Source organism: Chaetodon trifascialis, chromosome 23 (assembly GCF_039877785.1).
Source record: "Chaetodon trifascialis isolate fChaTrf1 chromosome 23, fChaTrf1.hap1, whole genome shotgun sequence".
Classification (NCBI taxonomy): domain Eukaryota; kingdom Metazoa; phylum Chordata; class Actinopteri; order Chaetodontiformes; family Chaetodontidae; genus Chaetodon; species Chaetodon trifascialis.
The window spans coordinates 9982301-9996136 of NC_092078.1; the positions used below are offsets into that span (position 1 = coordinate 9982301).

General features: G+C 40.5%; 1 protein-coding gene across 1 annotated transcript in view; it reads left to right on the plus strand.

Annotated features, from left to right (window-relative positions):
* The first annotated feature begins 12467 nt into the window (after nucleotides 1-12467).
* LOC139351438 (multiple PDZ domain protein) overlaps nucleotides 12468-13836 on the plus strand; it is a 41566-nt gene continuing 40197 nt past the window's right edge. The window contains exon 1 of the mRNA XM_070993322.1: nucleotides 12468-12551. Coding sequence (XP_070849423.1) covers nucleotides 12536-12551 — 16 coding nt within the window. The 5' untranslated portion in view covers nucleotides 12468-12535. The remainder of the gene's footprint in view (nucleotides 12552-13836) is intronic.

Consider the following 13836-nt stretch of genomic DNA (forward strand, 5'->3'; position numbering starts at 1 on the left):
TTGTTTATTTTTTGTAATTGTATTTTAGGATGCCATGAGCTACCCACTATGAAATGTTAATGAACAAAGATATGCAGAAGGAAGGGGTGATGTAACAAACATAGCTTCAGAGCCAAGTCATTTGTACAACGACAAACTCATTTCAATGTCTATTTCCTTGTAAACACCAACATTTCAGTTCTATGGCAATATGTATAATTGCGTGCGGAACATGCTAATGCTAAATTTCCAGCTGCCAACAATGGATTTACTAAATACAGACAGTTAAGCACCTGAGACATAGTCATAATTGAACACCATAAAATGATGCACAGCACCATAAAACCTCTGCACAGCTACTCACCATGCTGTTGAAAGAAACTCCTGCCAAATATAAAGCTGTTCAGGAAAATTAAGGCTTATGGGGACAGTTGTTGTGCAAAGTGAATCCAATAATGAAGAAGCCATTTTCCCTGTTTATCCAAGCTAGCAAGCTTAGGAATTATCATCTCCACAGTGCTGACACTTACATATGCAGCAGTGCTTAAAGTGCTTAGCCAACTAGACACTCTTCTTCAGCTGTTTGTGGGGAACTGTGTGGGATGTGCACTCGGTTTAGGAAAGTGGGCTACAGAAAACAAGTGTTTGTGATATTAAGACTAAAAGTACAAAAATTTGCAAAGGGGTGGGTAAAGGTTTATCATGTAGGTGACAGAGCCTCTATGAGAATATGGAACATGTTGGCTAAATGGAACCAAGACGCTGCACTTCACAGCTGTTCTTGGCCCATCTGTCCACTTTGATGCCCTGTCGAGCAGGTTTTGTGACACTAACAACAAAATCACATCAGTATCTGACAGACAAGAGTCACATTTCACACTGCCACTAGAGGTCCTTGTCAGATATACCCAAATGTACACTGTTTTCGGCATTTGAACGAATGATAAATGCTGCTTTTTCTTTTTGCGTCTGCCCAAAACAGGACAAACCATTTTAATGATTTATGAGAAAAGAAAGCAACAACAAATATATGGTCTTGCAACCTTCATTAGATACCTGCAATGTTGTGACAATGCTGTGGTTAAGGTTTTGGCTTAAAATGGAAAATGTCCAAACATCACATTAAAACTACGTAGGTTTGTTAAGAGAAACTCAGCTCAAACAGCGATCTGATGCTTGGCGGTCTCGCCTAGCTGGCATGCCACCACCATCCCCTCCTCCTGATGAGAAATTCAGCTCATATCCATGCTGAACAAAGTAACTTTGATACCTACCGTACAAACACTGATATGATGCATACAAATTTATCTTTTTAGGTCTACAGTGAATCTAAATGCAACTTCCAGGACAAAAATAAAGACTTAATTTGGCCATAATGAAGCTTTATATTAGCTCTGGTTAAACTTAAGACCAAACTGGGACTTGCAGTGTAGTTCATGGCCAGTGCAAAGAGGATTAATGACTTCCAATCATTTGAGTTACACAAAGTTTTGGCACAATTAGGCAAACTATCCAACTTGTCTTGCATTATTAAACCTATTATGTAGATGTTTCTTAACGTGTTGAAGAGTTGGTATTCATCAGTGCGTGCAGGCACATGACTACCCACAGTCTGTGGGCACAACATGCCTGCCTACATCCAACATTACATCAGCTGCAATGAACCTCACCAAGCAACACCTACATTTCTTTCACCCACTGCAGCCTTAATTCTTCAACAAGGAAATGTTCCAATTTTTAGCAAAAAAACTAAGAAAGAAATCCAGGAAAGTGATATCAGTCACTAATGCAGCAAAAAGTAAAATCTGTTGACCTACAAGTAAATAAAATGGCTCAAAATAAGAATGGATTAAGCTGGTCTAGCAGCCCATACTATCATGAGTCAGTTAACACAGTACAGTCCAACTGGCTGGTCGTGATTGATTGTATTTGTGTGTGCGGGTGTGTAGGTGTCCATGTATGTATTCACCTCCTTTTGGATCAAGGTGAAGCTTTCTCTTTTAAATCTCATTCATATGATGACTAAGGCATATTGGAGTCAGGCCCAATAGACATTTTTGAATAATTTAATTGGCGACAACAATCCCCCTATCAGAATATCGGCTGCTATCCACTCCAGATTAATTTGTGTCCTAATGAATAGTGGTATAATGATTTCGACACAAACTCAAAAAAATGGGTGTATAATTCAATGTACTGAAATTAAAAGCTGGATCGATGACTCCTCTATTGGAGGAGCAGGAGCGCGTCTGCGTGTCTGCAGCGAGAGTGTGTGTGGGAGCGAGGCGGGATACACACACCTACTGTCATGTAGGCAAAGGTCGTGTGTGGAAAGCAGGACAGAAAAGATATTATAAGAGCTCTGCGTTCACTGTTGCTGGGTGTGTTTTAAAGTTTCTGCTGTGTTTATCATTTGATTTTTTCAAAAGACGTAGGTTAGTATAGCTTCTGGAGCACAGAAACTCATTGCTGTTAATGCTGATGTCATATAAAAAAAGATTCATCCTTTTTAAATGTGCCAAATATATTGAAATGCCATAACAATATGAGTTCTAATAATAACCACATATACACCTACAATGGATCTGTGTATTCCTGGAGATTTGGATTTGACCTTTGCTATGTTTAAACCCCCACATGACTGAAAAATCACTGCAGCGAAAAACACAGCAGCACATACACAGAGGCACCACAAAAGGAGAAGACTGGAGCTTTGTGCTTAAAAGAGACTTCCTCAACCCACATCGCAGTGTTTCAGAACAGTTTCTGCTACTGGCACTTTTTTTTTTCTTTTTTTTTTTGCACAAGATGCAAAAGTTGCACACTTGTTAAAAGTTTATGTTGAAAAGTTAAGTTTATTTCAACGGTTCTACAACTGCTATTCATGTTATTTAAAGGTGCAGGTATGTTTGGGAGAGGAGAGATCTCATCGACAGAAATTCAGACACGGAATGACACATTCTATACAAACACTGGTAAGATGAATGTTCACACATTTGGCTTTGAAATGAGGTCTCTGGAAAGCAAAATAAGTGGTGCTACTATTGTTCCTGTGATTCTGACATTCACGCCAACACAAAGTCTGGTACATGTTGTATATTTTTGATTATCAGTGAATAATATGAGGACACAGTCATTATCTTTAGAGAGCCTGAAGTGCAGACAAAATTGTCAAATACAGGGATGCAATCAGGAACAATCTAAAGAGGAAAGAGCAGAGACACTTAATTCCCTTCATGAATTGTAGCTTCAAATTAGTTAATTCAGTATACTACACTCACGTTTTGGCCAATTGCTTTGACTATAACCATCAAAGAACTGTTCAACATTTTGGCAGACTCATTTTCTTTCTTTTTGGGAGTTGTGAAATGAAAAGACCAATATTTCTCTCATGTCTGTGCATTCCTTAAAGGGGTGAAAGTGGAAAGCATTTAACAGCTAGCTTAATAAGGCATATAGAGTGGGAGCAGGTGGAAACAGCTAGCCTAGCTAGAGCCAAGCTAACTGTTTCCTCAGCTTCCATAAGGTAGAGTTGTTGACTCTTAGTGCCTATAATAAAATACTTAAAACCAGATATTACAATGCTATCAAGCTTTTCATCAGTATAAACACTTTAGCAAGCAAATTAGTGTATTTTCAAAATGCCCAACTGCTTCTTTAACTGTAACTTAGCACTAGCTTTCATTTTGCTCGTTACAGCCCCTATACAGTTATAAGCAAGTGTTCTGTGTTAGCTGGTTACTTTACTAATTATTTTCTGTGCCAGCCACAGACACAAGGTCTTTAAAAGTCTAAAAACTGACTTTAAGGTACCTAGGAAGGACTTGGATAAACAGCAGACAAGGTTAGCAAGGGGATGGTGGACATATTGGAGCAGCTGAACAGGCAGATAATCCCCTCAGGAGTTGGAGACCTAAAATAAGAATGAATAATGGACAGATTTCAGTGGTCAGAAACATAACTCCAGATAAATGCTAATGTTTGCTAACACATTTACCATCACAACTTTGAAAGCTGGGGCGGCACGGTGGAGCAGCAGGTAGTGCGCGGGTCGATCCCCGGGTCGGGTCGGGCCTTTCTGTGCAAAGTTTGCATGTTCTTCTCGTCTTGTGTTTTATGTTTTAATACTGTAAACCACAGTGTTATTGCAGCATCGTGGTACAGGTTAACATTTCTTTATTCTGAACTTTTCCACTCTATATTCTGTGGCAGTCTGGTTGCACAGCAGGATGCAGCGGGTCATGTGTAACGCTACATGGAAGATCAGTCAACAGGCAAATAGTTTTCACAGAGATTCTGGGCAACACTTCTCCCCATACTGTCACACAAATAGTGTGGCAGTCACTTCCTCAGCAATTAAAGGCATTCCCACAAACACTACAATATTTATCATCATGACAGGCATCCACAACTCTTCTTTACTTTAAGTTTGCTGTGAAAAGTTAAAATGAACCAGATGCGGACTGTACATTAGTCTCATTACATTACTGTAACTTTGACTAACAAAGTCTGGAAACACTACAAATGACAGTAGCGTTCTGAATAATTACCAGAAAAAAAACTTGTTTTTTCTGGGATACAAGATAGGCTCCCAAGTGTTAATCATATAATTAAACACAAATTTATATATACGTATTGCTACCACTGTGCAAAAGCATTGATGGCATTCACAAAAAGTGTAATCACCAGGTGGATTCAGAAGACGGTGAACCTAAAATACGTACAGTATAAAGAGTGTTAAAACAAATCACGATCAGCTGAGCTCCCATTTATCATCGTCTCTGAATCCCATTAACTTTAGCGTCACTTTGATTAAAAAAAGACAAACACGATGAACTTCATAACTGCTTAAAATCGGCTTCTTTTTCTTTGTATTTCTGTGAATTGAATGTGGGGTGAGAGGCAATAACTGGTGCTACATTATGGAAGTTGACCTTTTCCTCCTCAGCAGTGACCAATGCTTGCACTTAAAGAATAAGTGGACATGTCATTTGTTAGGTTTTGATCCCACCTCATCAAGCATTGCCATTATCCACACTGCTGGTCACCTCACCTATTGTAGCTTAGTGGGACATTCAGGACACAATAAAATGAACCCACGAGCAGTTCACACTGTTGAATATTAGCTTTAAGGACCCTAATTTAAGCTGTCAGATACACTAAGGTCAGATTTTGTGAGGATATGGGTCACTTCTCTCAAAGCTCTTTGAAATGATGCAGGTTGTAATTTCCTCAGAGTGTAATGTTACAGGAACTTGAAAAGAAGATGGAGGCAATAAATTGTCTGAAATAAGCTATCATACCAGGTTAGCAATCAGTGTCCTATTGCAAGTAACTGCACAGCTGCCGGCTCTCACACACTGATGGCAATTGACCCGAATCACATGCACTCACATCACACCTCATACCAATCACACAGTGAAAGCAGAAATGTTCTTTTTCTCACTTGTTTTCACTGATCAATGTTTCATTAAATTGTTATCACGTTACTGAATCAATGCATGACTCAGAGGAGAGACCGAGTCTTGGTCTTGAGGTCAGGAAGTCTTTCACTGTATATCGGGATTTTTCGTTACAGTATTTATTCACTATCTGAATTATTAAAAAACAAAGAAAATAGATTCTAGAAGACTTTACCTTTGCTGTAGAAGACATTCGTCTAGCAAACGCAACATGTATGTTGTACACAATTCAACCCTGCATCAGGGCTGACTATCACAGAATGTTTACCACTGATTTTATTTTTATGTTTGGTTTGGCATCACACTGCATGTGCACATCCATGTTCCAAAGACACAGAGGCTGATTTATCTCCGATGACCCAATGACCTCTCTTCTGACACAACCCCTGTCAAACCTTTCATCGCCAGAATAGCCTCTTAAAGTGTGCAAAATCTCCAAAAGTCGCTGCTAAATTGGCAGCCAATTTCATCTGCACATTCGCATTCCCAATAGGAACAGACCTATTGACTAGCTATGACCCATCTGACCTTTGCTCCACAACACTATCAGGCCAAACTTTCAATTTTCAACCCTCTGACCCTGAAGACCTACTGGCACAAAACCGGAATCCCCTACAGGACCTGCATCAAGATATCCTTGTAGTTTTCAAACTCTTAAACTTAACTCTGCTGAGCCTTTCCTTGTTCTCTCTTGTTGCATTCCATTAGTCCCATTGACCCAACACAATAAAAGCAGACCTTTAAATTGCTCCAAGATGCAATGAGAATTACAAAGATTTTTTTTGAATAAAACCAAGCAACTCCTATTACTTTGTGAATTATTATTGCACCATTCTCTAACTATCCCCATGGCATGAAAAATACTATCATTTCTGATTCTTTCTGTGAAGCCTTTTACATGATTTGGGATATTACAGTTCCAAAGGCTATTTGACTATTAATGGAATTATTGGCAATAAATCAAGACAGGCAGATAATGCCAGCATTTGCTCTGCCAGTATGGCTCAGTCACCGAATTTGTGAGTCCTTCAGGGTATATCTCTATTACGCCATATCACTTCAAATACCTTGCTGGTATCCAATAAAGGATGATGTCTGAAAAGTTCCTTTGAAGAAAATGTATGGCTTTCACACAGTGGGATCCTTCTAAGAGCAGGTTTTTAGGTTGCCATTTGACTGCTAAATCACTATGACCTTGGGTAACCACTTGCACTATAAATCTCCGCTCTAAATTGCAATCAAGCAGTGTCAGCTATGCGAACGTGACTGGCACAAAGACTTGTATATCAGCTATCTGCATAACACTCACACAGCAGACATTTTGACCGGTCAGACACAGGTGTGCAGGTCTTGCAGTATTAATCAAGTCAGCATGGCATTTTGGTGTGCTACAATTTAATGTTATTAGATACACCTGTAGTCATGGAGAACATCTCACACTGGCCCCCACATAATAGGTTAATGGGTGTTTTGTTTTTTTTAATTTTGTCACAAAATACACCCATGAACCTATTCAACTTCAGCTTTCACCATGCCGAATTGGTCTATTTAACAGGGTTGCATGAAATGAACAAACTAAGTGAAAACCCAGCCTTAAGCGCAAGAAAAAACCACAGCTCTCATGTCACGGAGCAGTCTCAAACAACGACTGCCCATGATCGGCAGGTATAAAAGTCCAAAATGCTGAAGCTGCCTAGCATTGAGCTGGGATCTTTTTTCTTCCTCACTTTCTTGTTTCATTTTCTTGTCTTTCTCAGCGTACGGCTGAGTCAGACCTCCCACATAAAAGTGGCTTATTGTCAAAGTAAGATGGGAGTTATTGGGTGGATAAGAGGGAGGTAGAAGTAAAGATATAAATGGTGAAGGGCTTTAGTCAGTATCAGCTCTCTGAAAGCAGCTTGTATCCCTTTTCCCCTCCCTTGTTGGAATGACTTCTTAGAGAGTGACCCTGCTGCTTCCTGCTCTCCCCTTGAGACTTGATCCATTAAAACTAAAAGTTCTAAAGTGGGGAACTTTTCGTTTTAATGGTGCCAAAGGACGAATCTAAAGCTTGGTGAGGTCCACCTGACGAGGAAAACACCTAAGATATATCCCTTCTCTTCCCCTTACAATGAGGGGAAAAACAATGCAAATATAATCAGAGCATTGCTATTTTGGCGCTGTTAGATCTGAATCATGAGTTAACGGGCAACAGCGTCTGTCCCAGTGGGCATTTGATACATTTCATTTCGAGTAACAGCTCATATCAAATTTGATAAGCATGGCGCATTGCTGCCTGAAATGGAGTGCATAATCCTATAAACAGGACACAGACAGAGAATTCTGGTTTTATCAGCATGCGGTGTCCTTTTTCAAGGTGCTTCCTGGGCCTAAAAAATACTTTCCTTGCCACTTGTAATCAAAATCATACCACACATTTCTGGTTGAATGCTTATTAGTCTAACACATTCAGCATGTGGGTGTATTAATCATATCTTACTTGTACAGTATGCACAGTATGGAAACCCCAAGAGACAAGCGAGAAAAAAATCCTGGTGATCTATTTTCTAAGTCTGATCTTAATTGCTTTCTCTTTCGAAGTTCCTTAAAGTTTTTTGGTTATTACAAAATCCACAATGAGTTTGTCTGTGGCTTGCATTTATTCTTGTATATCGTCTTCATGCATTCGTATCGGGGATATATTACATGATTATTATTATTATTATTCCTAGATATAGGATTGCCAGTGCTGGGAGATGTGAGGTCAGTTGGCAGTGACCATCTCTTGTCATCACAACTTTCTCTCGGTGCCTCTTTCACAGACAAAAAAAAAAGAATCTAAAAACTGTTTTTATTAACACAGGAGAGAAAACTATTTGGATCAGACTTTGAGAATGGATCACCAGACTTTTTTCCCCTCACTTGCCTCTCAGGGCTTCTGTTTGCGTGCATGTGGCTGACAGATAAACTAAATGTGTATTGGCTCATTCATGTTTTATTAGCAGAATGAACCGTAGAGTTCTTGCCCAACCAATGTGCCTGATTCTCCACAAATTGTTTATAGTAGGAAAAACACAAGAGACATAATCAGACACTGATGAAAACTGAATCATAACACAAGTCTGTGTCAGTTCTGCCAAGTATGGAACCCCTGCAGCAATGTTTGTAATAGGCCTGCATGAAAAATTCAGGTCTGCTTTCTTATTTATTTGCTCTACAGTGTCTCCAATATGTCTAAAAAGAATGTTAGCAGTATTATTCATCTTTCATGGTATATCTTAGATACTCAGCTCAGCATTTGCTGAAGGGCATATAAACAATCCACCACACCTGTGACACTTGCGGGTCATTCAGGTCAGCGCGTCCTCAAATTTTGTCTTGAAGGACTTGATTCAGCTGCATTCGAAAAAACAGAATGATTTGGACAGTTTTGTCTTGTGGACCCACATGCTAAGAAGTTATCCTTCAAAGTAACGCCAAGGTAATACATCATTGTTTGCCCTTTGAAAAATGTCTGAAGGGGTTTGCAGTGTCTTGGCTACAATACTTTGTGAAAGGCACCGCATTAACACAATATGGGGCTCCAGAGGGAAAAAAAAAGAGCTTTTAGGCCCCGTTTCTCTTGCTATTTGTACATTTTGTTTGTACAATGTCACCTCTAAATACCCCTTGAGTGCACACTGCTGACTGCAATATTTCATCAAGAGACTCGCTAAACCAGTAATAACAGCAGGGAGTTTTCTGTGTGTCTCTTACTTTTTGGTGCGTACTCCAAAATTTGGCAAACAAATTGGTTGTATTTTAATTTTCTACACACCAATTGGCACACAGTGAATATGACAGCCGCAGATGGCCCCACGGTGGATAAAACATGATAAAGTCTCCTCTATGGTGGCCCGATGTGCAGGAAAATGTGATGAAGTGCCTTCTAGGATGCCCTTCCAATGACGAATGTGATACAGCGCAGTGATGGGTACCCTTAAAATACAGGGATGCAGTGCCAAATAGGCTACCACACAAACTAGAAAAAGGTGCACCATGACTTTCTCTTGGTGCTCCAGGGGACTGCATGTCCCTTTTCTTGTCCCTCAGAGTCCACCACTGCTCTATGGGCTCTGGGGCCAATAAGTAAGCCATCAGCCTTTGAGACTGGTATAAAAGTTAGATCTTAATGTCTTAGTTTAATGCATGGGTGAGCCTGGTGCTTATTTATTTTATTTATTTATGTATTCTCTGGCCCTGTGGCTGGGAGCCGGGTGTGACATCTCAGGGCCCGAGTGTGAGGGCAACCAGCAAGCGGCGCTTCAGTCCCAGCTCAACTCTCAGCGCCGCTATCGCCGAAAATGTCCATAGAGGATCGTGTTACACTACGCCCCATCTTTAAGCCCCAGTCAGTGCGCCGTTAGCCGCAGGACAACACAGGATAGGATAGGACACTGTCCGCCGGGAGAGTAAAGCCCCCCATACTCATGTAAGTGGCTTTTTTGACATGTTAACGCGTGAGGAAACGTTACGGAACAATCTGGAATTCAACATTAACTTCAGCTTTGGCGCTTTGTTCGCCACATTTTCGCTAATGAGAGGAAAATATTCAGAGACGCCTGTTGTCGCGGTGGGTCACTAAGCAAGACAGACGGGATTTAAATGGCTTTTAACGTCTCTTTTCAACTACAAGGTGTTTAATGTGTGCTGTGAACGGCCACCGTGGGCGGCTTTTGCTCCATAGCAGCGGCGCTAGCTAACTTCTTTAGCGTCTGCTTCTCGGAAGCCTGTTGCTTTTTTGCTCCATGGATGAGATGAGGAGGAGGAGGAGTTGAGAAAAGCGGATTGTCCCAAGTGCCTTTATTCAAAACACTAGTAAGCCTTGACTGTTTTTAAACAACAGTGCACATGTCTGTTGTCGCAAACGCTTTATGGAGATAAGATTGTGTTAAGGGAAAACACTCGACCGACATTTTCGTTTATTTTGAAGAAGAACCGCACGATAAAATGTCAACCTGTTATTATTCGCTTATTTGTGGTGACGACTTCGCCTACGATTATTTTCAGAGGCGAATGGCACCTTAAAGCTCCCGTGTGAAGGGGTGGAAGTCCACTGTGAAACGGTAGCTAATGAGTTCTGTAGGCCTTCAATCATTACAAACCAATGCAACTCTTAAGAGTGGTCACCTCTGTTCCTGCCTAAGAATGGAGGAGTGTGATGTCTCCAATACTTTTGGCGCGTCCCTGAATGCAACACCTATAATACTTATAGGGTTCTCGCTTTATTATTGTTATAGCATAAGGAAAAAATGTGTTAACCTACTGCTTGGCAGCCTATACAGACAAACTAATTGTTAAGGCCCAAAACCATGTTGGAATATTCTGCCAGTGTGTGTTTATTAAATCTGAAAACTATATTTGTCTGGAACTGGATGCCAGTAGTCGTTTGAATCATCTTTTGGGCAGTTACGCATTTAAAAGGATTTCAGTAGCGGTAATAAAGTAGTAAAGACAAATAGATTTATGCACAACTTGTCGCTTTTCCTGCAGCAACTTATTAGTAGGCCACAGAAAGTCAGCACAACTCAAAACTAACTTTAATTAAAAATAAACCCAATAAGTTACAAGTCAAAGACAAATACAATTCGCAGCGGCCACATACTGTATTTAGAAAGCTCATTAGTCAGTTTGGAAGCTGTGAACACACACAGTGGATGAAGCAAACGAAATGAACATAAACAAACCAGTGCTGTGGTGATCCTGGTGCCACATGTTCTGGAGCTATTCTAAGACTCTATACAGGGCTTTTAATTATCCCACCAATCTCCTTTAATCGTGTAATGTCTCCCTGAGTCATGTCATGCTTGTAACAAAGCCACTTCTAAAGTCAAGTATGACGTTCCCGAGATGGGAGCTGACAGGCGTCACGCAATAAAAGAGCAGATCCAACATTTAAGAACCACCTTCATGTGTTAATATAAGGTTCTGAAGGCGCGATGCTTTGACTGGCCTTGTTCACACAGCATGTTTTTCTTATTCACATTCAATTAGTCTGTGATAAACATGTAGTTTGATGGCAAAATGATTATTTATATTGTCTACTTCCTGCTGAATGTTGTATGAACACATGTATTTCGAGTTATGGTGGGTCATGCAGTGAGGAGCTTCAATATTTTGACTATTTTGATAATTGATTTATTGTTTTACTTCCAGCGTCTCAACTGTGAGAATTCACTGATTTTCTTTGTCATGTACGTTCATAAACTGAATGCATTGGGTTTTGGACCGTTGGCACAAGAGACCACCTTTGGCTGTGGGAAATCTAAAAACTACTCTCTGACATTTTATACAAATATTAGTCGAAACAGAGCACAAAACAACAAAACAGCTCGTCGATTAATCAAGAATATAATCGGCAGAGTGATAAATGATCAGAACAATTGTTAGCTGCTGACCTGTAATGATGTAAGCAGGCTGTTACGCAGGTTTTAAAATAACTCATAAGACCGTTTGCCTGGATGTGTATGTTAATCTTCCAAATGTTGTTTTGTGAAGAAATAAGACTGCATACATCTGGGAGGAAAGTGGATAGTCATATTTAATGCTGACTGCAGACATATCATGCTGCCAAAGTGCAGCCCCAGGAATGTAAATTACCAGGTGTTAATCCATCAATAAGAGCATTAGTCAAATATAAGGGAACTAACGACCTACAGTAGATGTGTGCTCCGACAGACACGCTGCACCATTGCACTGGGGACTGAATAAATAGCCTGCAGTTCTTCAGCACAATGGTTACTGTGTGATGTTATGTTGAAGCGTTCTTAAGAGATAAATATGGCCCCAACTGACGGGAAATAAATCCATTTTCCCTTTCATGTTGACCTTTCGAAAAAGACAGTGGTTAAGAAGATGGCTTTAGAGGAGGACGAGCCTTTCCAGCTCTCGCTTCCTGTTTGCATGGAGTGTGCAAGTTTAAAAAGATGGGTGAATTTGTGCCCTGGCATTCAGTCTGTTTGTTTGTTAAGGAAAAGACATAACACACTGTTTTGTTCTCCGCAGGCCTTGAAAAAGCAAAGTGTTTCAAAATTGCTGTTAATGGGGAGAAATCACGTTCATCTGCAGTTCTGAAAATGATAGAAACAATGGGTAAGTAATCATTTTTGGACGTTATATGGTAGCCAGAGACAACTGATTGAGTCAGTGTTATTTATTATAGCTGAAAATCCATGTTAAGGAAATGATAATAAGTGCGTGTGGCTATGCATGGTGTCCACTGCGTCTATCAAAGGCCTCCCTCCTCTCTCCCCTGTTTAACAGGCTGAGCTTTAGTGTCTCTGATATCAAATTGTCAGTTCAATCAAGGTTCAATACTGCTATAATAAACAAGACAAAATGTGAAATATTGCCCGTGCACGCTCCCTTTGCTTTTTTTAATTTTTAATCATCATTTCTAATATGAGCTTTTTTTTTTTGCATAAGGGCTAGGTCTAGTCAGTTGGGTGCCCGCCTCTGCTGGCTCTGCATCCGTATTTGGCTCCCACCGTGAGTTTTTCTCAAACAGCAAAAGAGGCCCTGGATTTAGTTCAAGGCTTGTGGACAGCCAGTGTTGCCATATCTGATAATGTTGCCATATACTTGATTGTTTGTTTGTCCCCATAGAGATTTATTTGTCCAACTGTCAAGCGTGGCGCCAAATCGGTGCTGCCAGCTTCTTTCTTTAAAGCCGCAATCTGTGGTCACTCTCAAGACTGGCATGTTGACCGTGTACTTGTGTGCTATCAGCCGTAATGTGCTGGTCGAGCCAATGAGAGTTGAGCCTTGAATAATTTAAATTTAGCTTCTTATTGTATTTATTAAGTCCAGAATTCAATATCAAATGTCATATTTTGTCAGTGGAATCACACTAGTTCTGCAGTTTTGACTACTTTAATAGTGTCATCCTTATCCTCTGCTCCGGGACCACCCCGTCTTTTGAAAGAGACGCAAACACAAACAGACTGACACAGGCCACGCTCTTATGGGACTCCTCATTATGCACTCTGAGGTGAGGGCAATGAAAATGATACACTTACCTGCATAAGACCAGCGGCGAACAGGAAAAAAAAAATCAACTTAGGCTCTTGTGTTATTGGCTTGTTTACAACCTTTGTTCAGACAACAAAGCTTCTAAGTGCAAAAAGTGCTTTGGACCTTGTGCACGCCCTATTAGGTGTTAGTCACAGTTGGTGAGCTTCGGAAATTGCTTCATTTTTGTCCAGATGAAGTTGGGCTTGCCCATCCTCACTAACAAGCCACTCTGGAGTTGCTCGATTGTGGGGCTTATGAAGGGTCCAGCAAACAAACTGCAGAGGGCCGCCTTCTTTTATCTTTCCCTCCCGATACCCATTCTTTGCTCCCGTGCAACCCGCTATTGACCCTAAAGGCAGAAAAG